Here is a 6,602-nt window from a genome sequence, read left to right as displayed (position 1 = left end):
CTAGAAATCATTACAAATACTACAAAGTCTAGCAGACCTAGAATGACAATAAAATCAGACAAGGTTGTCTGGGGGAAAAGAAAGCTGATGCATCTGCATCACTGGCTTTTTCCTTGGGGTGGCACTGACTTCCTGTTCCAACACACAGTTGTGTTTTTGTGTATCTTGTCTGTTTAATTAAAAACTTTGATAATGTCTCATTTCATAGTCCAGTCTTTATGTGCTTTAGCCAAGCATGCTCTGTTGATTCACTCATGAATTATATTCACAGTATTCACTCACTGTGTCTTTAGCTTAGCTTAGCTTGTAGCCAACTCACTAGCAGCATGTGCTCTTCAGCTGCCCTTCCCTCACTTTCCTGCTCATTGTGTAAGATATTTGGTGCAGCCTCATTAGCTCTGATTCTATCCAGAGTTGCAGTCAATGACCCACAATAATTATTTTATTGTGGGTGATTTTAACATTTATGTAGATCAGGGCTGGGCAACTGCAAGCCTCAAGGGCTGGTATCCTCCACGTTTTAGATCTCACCTTGGGTCAACACACCTGAATCAAATGATTAGTTCATTACCAGGCCTCTGGAGAACGTCAGGACATGTTGAGGAGGTAATTTATCTATTTAAATCAGCTGTGTTGGATCAAAAACACATCTTGATGCAGGACACTGGCTATTGAGGCTTGGAGCTGCCCACCACTGATGTAGATGCTAAAAATGACAGCCTCAACATGGCATTTAATCTATTATTACAGCGGTCCCCAACCTTTTTTGCGCCACGGACCGGTTTATGCCCGACAATATTTACATGGACCGGCCTTTAAGGTGTCGCGGATAAATACAACATAATAAAACTAGTACCGGTACCGAAAAAAAGATTTATTCATAACACACGTGAAAAGACCCAGGAAAACCGAGTTAACGATAAAAACGATAACAAAATAACGCTGAAAACCGATAAAAACCCTGAAAACTATACATTTCACACCTGAGCCTCAACTCTCGTGGCCCGGTACCGGTCTGAGGCCCGGGGGTTGGGGACCGCTGTATTATTAGACTCAGTTGGCTTTGTTGAAAATAAAAGAACCTACCCAACACATTCTCGATTTAGTTTTAAAGGTCTGTTGAGCCAGTGGTTATGATTTGGTTATCGATATTCTTTGATTTAAGGTTTCTATTATTTAGTTCCACCTTGTGTTCTGTCTGCTAGCCTGCCTGTCTATTTTACTTTATTTGTATTCCCAGTTTAGATAGTGTTGGTTTTTCAGGTGTTCAGCAAGAAAGCTGTTTTTTTAGTTTACAGTTTGCCTCCTGGAGTCTGCATTTTGGGTCCTCCATTCCTGCCTGCTGCACACAGCCCTGGACAGTAACCTTTAAATCCTTAAACCTTATATAGTGTTTAGTTATATGTCCTTATTAATGAGTAGGAAGGGGGAAATATAAAAAAGCCTTTGGAACAAAAAATTTTATTTATCAAGGTAAAAAGGACTCTTGGTCCACTTTCCTTTGCAGAGACACTAGACACTGAATACAGTAAGGCAAAATATATAGTTATATAAAAAATGGCTTAATATTGTAAATGTCATATTTTCTGCAGAGACGAAGGGATCCAGGCCCTGCCCCCTATTACATATACATCCTGGTTTCCAATCTAATCCAGCTCTGTGCTCCAGTTCTTTGGCTGGCTAAACTGGAAGACCATCATCAGCCCACCGGTGTCTCTGCAGTGTTTGTCTTCTTCGGTGTTACAACTAGTCTCAACTTCAAAACCTGCATTGTTCTGGAAAGGTATTTATCTTTCATATATCTTTCAATGCAAGTATACTACATTTTATTGTGACTTGAAGCATCCTTACAGTCAAACTATTGTCTACCGCATCAATCAGAATACTGTTTTGTGTTGCAGGTATTTTTTCGTCACCTGTCCAATGTTGAACTTCATAAGACAAACTAAAGGTTCTATTTTGGTCTCTGTTCTGATCTGGACCATGTGTGTTATCACTATCTCTGTTATAATATTACTACACCAACATGAACGCATTTTTGTTTTTACCTTCTACCCTGCCCCTCTGTTCATTCTTTGTTTAGCTGGGACCCTCAAAGCTCTGCCTGCTGCCACCTCAGTTCCTGCTGAGGAAAAACGAAGAATTATAGGAACTTTGTTTCTGTTGCACCTGAATTACTTTGTGTTGGTCTTGCCTGCAGTAATTCTATTATCTTTTGTCAGAAATGTAAGTTTGGCCATGATCCTGCTCAGTCCTTTTGTGGACTTGATGCTATTTTGTTTCATGCAGAAAGGACCTGTTGACAGTTTGCTGTCATGTCTGTGCTGCTGCAGTATGAACAACACTGCAGCAGATGTTAGCAGCAGATCACCAGTTTAACTGATTTTAGCAGAAACAGGTGGGCTTGTGTTGGCAAAAACAAAGTGAGAATGAAGAGGGGAACATGTGATGGGACAGATGCAGAGAAATTTAAAAATAAAGATGGACTATGTGCACATAAACACACAGAGGAATGCAAACACAGAGTGTGTAAACAGTTGATGGAAATGTCATGTATATGTTTTATATGATATTTTTGGCTTATTTCATTAAATCTTTAAATGTCCACAGCATCTATACATATCTGCACAATTTCTTTTACAATTTCTGAATTTGATTCAAGAATCTTTTACAATCTCTACATAATTTTAGTTTTACTTTTATGATAGTTTGTTTCTGTCAAACCCTTTTTTTTTTTCATTTTGCACATTTGTGACTTGACCAAATCCAGTAGCTCCTTTAGATCCCCCCCCCTGAACAGCAAGTAAATATTTGTGTCAGCTACAAACAATAATTTGAATACATCTTTTACTACTTTATCTAAATTCATGGTCACATGGTAAGAGAAGATAAAGAGTTCTAAAATCCTGTAAAGAAATGTGGCTTAGTTTTCTGTACTGACAATGTGGCACATTATAACATGATCCTTGTCCAATACATTTTTACATGACCTTCATGTATGCTTTTTATTCATACAAACATATTTATTAAAAGGTACAAAAATGAGTTATGTTTGTCTATTTGCTGCTGTGATGTACATGGATATCAAGGTTTTTTTAAGTGTTGTATAAGTCACCTAATAATAACAATAACAGTAATGGAGCTTTTCCATGCATCCCAACACAGTGGTTGTATTTCATTTCACTCTAAATTGGGATATAAATATTGAAACATTTGAACATTTATTTTAATCAGGTTTTCATAAATGATGAGTTCAGAGGGTCATGGTATGATAGTAACTACCTTTCCAGTATCATTTAATCTTTGAAATTGTCATGTCTGCAGTGGCAGACGAGTGGAGATTGAAAGTAGGACCCAAGATGCAGGCAGCTTCTGATGTGGGCGAGCTTTATTAATATGTTAGGTGATACAAACAGGAACATAATGGGCATGAAACAAAACAAAATGAAAGGATAACTTAAACTGTGAAAAATTAACCAAACAAAACTGAAACCTTAAATGGAGGCGCAGGGATGATGATGCAGGGAAATAACACAGACAAACCAGCAATGCACACGAAAAAACACAGGGCTTAAATACACACAGGGCAATCAGGGAATGGAAGACAGGAGGGAGACAAGGCTGGGATTAATGGGACGAAAAGGGGAAGCAAAACTAGAAACATTGACAAGAGAAACAAACCTTAAAAAACACCAAACCTCTAAACACGCAAACTTAACACAGACTGGGGAGACAGAACATAGGAACTTGAAACGTGGAACAGAAGAGCACAGAGGACACAAAGCACTAGGGATAATCACAAACAACCCAACAGAATATTAATACACTCAAGCATAAACACCAAGTCCACAGACTCTGGACCATAACATAACCAGAATATTGCTACTATAGTAAGGCTACTACTAGAATCAAACTTAAAAAGTTTGAATTAAAGAACAGGGTCTGTAACAAAACAATTTCCCAGTTTGGAGTGAATAAATTACTCTTAATTCTGAACATTATGTGTACTAAAAAGGTGGACTGAAGCTTACATTCCAGAGTTCTGTGTCATTGTTCCCTTTGTTCCCTTCATGTCCACTCTGTCCAAGTCTCATCTTTGTGTTTTGCTCTTTCATTTCCAGAGGTAGGACCAAGTCATTGTTTTGCAAGTCTCAAGTAAGTCTCAAGTCTTTATCCTCAAGTCTCAAGTCAAGTCTCAAGTAATGTCAGGCAAGTCAGAGTCGAGTCTCAAGTCACTGGTGTAAAAGTCCGAGTCAAGTCACAAGTCTGAAATTTTGAATTTCAAGTCCTTTCGAGTCTTTAAAAAAAAAAAAAAACGAAAAAATAATGTGCTAATATGCTAAATGTAAATATTAGACCATGTAATTTTAAAATCTGTGTTTTTCTCAACACATGACAAAATAGTGAACTTAGAAAATATACACAAATTGTGAAATTGCACCTCTTTAAAATGCAGCTCAATTAAACTTAGCTCCAAGAATAATTTTCACCGACAGTTCTGAGATAAGCTGCATGTTATTCTTGGATGCGGTTGTAGGACCGGCTTTAAAATCGCATGACAAAAATATCATACATATTAAAAAAAACTGCATCACCAACGTAGCCTGGACAACATTTGCTAGTTAGATGAAGTCAGCTATCTCATCGTAGCATATTTATATGCATATTTATAAGCATACGGTTCTTGGAGTGAGTGCATACACTCGTGAAGTTTAGTAACTTCAGGTCACTGCAACAAGCCCAGGTACAGTTTACCGACGGATGGGTGCAGGACCTTGAAATGCACCGTGTAGAACGAAAGACCATCGTACGTATCATAAGTTTACCAGTCTCACAAATTGTCGTCATAAATACACATTCCTTAACCGTTTATTAATAGGACCTTTGAGCTCAACGGTAATTAATTAGTAGTGGAAATAATTTCTGGTAGCATCACAGAAATGTAGCAGTGACAATAATACTGTATGCTGTAATCGTACTGGGCAATTAGTGATACAAAACAACTGTTTTATCCTGTGAATAAAAGTATATGTTTTTGTCAATGTACCATAATAACAGAAGCGAAACACAATATTGTGTCAGGACAATTCACTATTTATGCACAATAAATAAAGGAGCATAGCGCGACAATTTCTGTTCAGCGCCAGACTTGCTTGTAACCTATATCACCAATTATGTTATGAAAATGACGTATTAACTACTAAAAAACACTGACCTTTGTGTAAATGCTTGGAGCAGACTAACCTGTGAGCTGGAGTGTTCTGGGACGTTATATTTGATCTTTGAATGGCTGCAATCCAGGCCATTCGGAAACATGGCTCGAACAATTTCTCTTCAACGACGTAATCCGATAACAACCGATCTCTTTATCCGTCGGCTTCCCGTGGCTGTCACGCGACCGGCTATTGCAGTTAATAATACAACGGCTTCTTGACATTTTTGTGTTTCTTTTTATCGCTGTGTGACTGATTTCAATCGAAAGCCTGCGTGCGCTAGTACCGCTTGCCACGAGTTCCCAGAATCCTTTGCGGTTCTACCCGTGAATGACGTCACATTTTCAATCTCTATATAATATGCATGTTAAATTTTATATTTGGGGTAAAATATCAAGTCTTTTCAAGTAAACCGGTTCAAGTCCAATTCAAGTCCCAAGTCATTGGTGTAAAAGTCCAAGTCAAGTCACAAGTCTTAGAACATTTTTTCAAGTCAAGTCTAAAGTCATAAAATTAATGACTCGAGTCTGACTCGAGTCCAAGTCATGTGACTCGAGTCCACACCTCTGTTCATTTCCCTCAGTTATGTAACTGTGGCTGTCTCCAGCTTGTTCCACCAACAGTTCCCACCTACTGCCATCCTCTCGTTACCTAGTGTGTTCTTAATTCCTTAGTGAGGAGCAAGTTTGGGAACCAAACTCAGGACTCCAAAAGCACAAAGGTTGAATAAAAAAAACAAACAGATTTATTGCTGGCCCCTCTCAAAATGCCAGGAATCCTGGTCGAGAGTAAATAATCCTGAACACGGGAAACACTCTTGAGGAAGAACACAGCCATCAGAAGATGACGAAACAAGGAACAGAGGGACACTGGGACATAGCAGACATGGATACGTGACAGACTGGGGGATAAGAGAAAGAATACAAAGACATGTACATGACGAGGAATAGGACTGCAGATGTAGACAGCCACTGCCCGTTCCTGAGCCTGTTCTGCTACTATTTTGTTTTTTCTGTTATATAGGAATTTTATAACAGGGTTTTCCATCCCATTGTCACCAAGTGCTTGCTAGAGTCTTTGCTTTACAATATTAAACACCTTGAGCCTACTGCTGTTGTGATTTGGTGCAATATAAATAAAACTGAACTGAAAATTTAATTGAAAGCTCCGCCATGTCGAAACTAGTGTGAGGGCACAGCAATGTTCAGATCTCTCCAGAGATATTCAATCAAGTTTAATTCAGGGCTCTGGCTCAGCCACTCAAAGAGATGACAATACCTACAGACCTGCTGTTAAGGCACAACAACACCTTTACTTCCTAAGGAAGCTAAAGACAGCCTAAATCCCCTCAAACTGCTCATCAACAGATGCACAATAGAAAGCATGCTC

At 38.6% G+C, this 6,602-nt stretch overlaps 1 protein-coding gene across 1 annotated transcript; it reads left to right on the top strand.

Annotated features, from left to right (window-relative positions):
* Positions 1 to 1,574: 1,574 nt before the first annotated feature.
* On the top strand, positions 1,575 to 2,719 carry LOC146695062 (uncharacterized). The gene is made up of 2 exons (XM_085478511.1): positions 1,575 to 1,783; positions 1,902 to 2,719. Exons 1-2 carry the CDS (start codon positions 1,575 to 1,577, stop codon positions 2,377 to 2,379), a joined length of 687 nt encoding a protein of 228 aa, XP_085334637.1. The 3' UTR covers positions 2,380 to 2,719.
* The last annotated feature ends 3,883 nt before the right edge of the window (positions 2,720 to 6,602 follow it).

The sequence above is a fragment of the Copadichromis virginalis genome, linkage group LG13 (assembly GCF_057382275.1).
Source record: "Copadichromis virginalis isolate Kocher_CV1m ecotype Utaka linkage group LG13, C_Virginalis_male_GT1.1, whole genome shotgun sequence".
Lineage (NCBI taxonomy): Eukaryota > Metazoa > Chordata > Actinopteri > Cichliformes > Cichlidae > Copadichromis > Copadichromis virginalis.
Note: the sequence above shows the minus strand (reverse complement) of the source record. Positions and strands in the feature narration are given on the sequence as shown.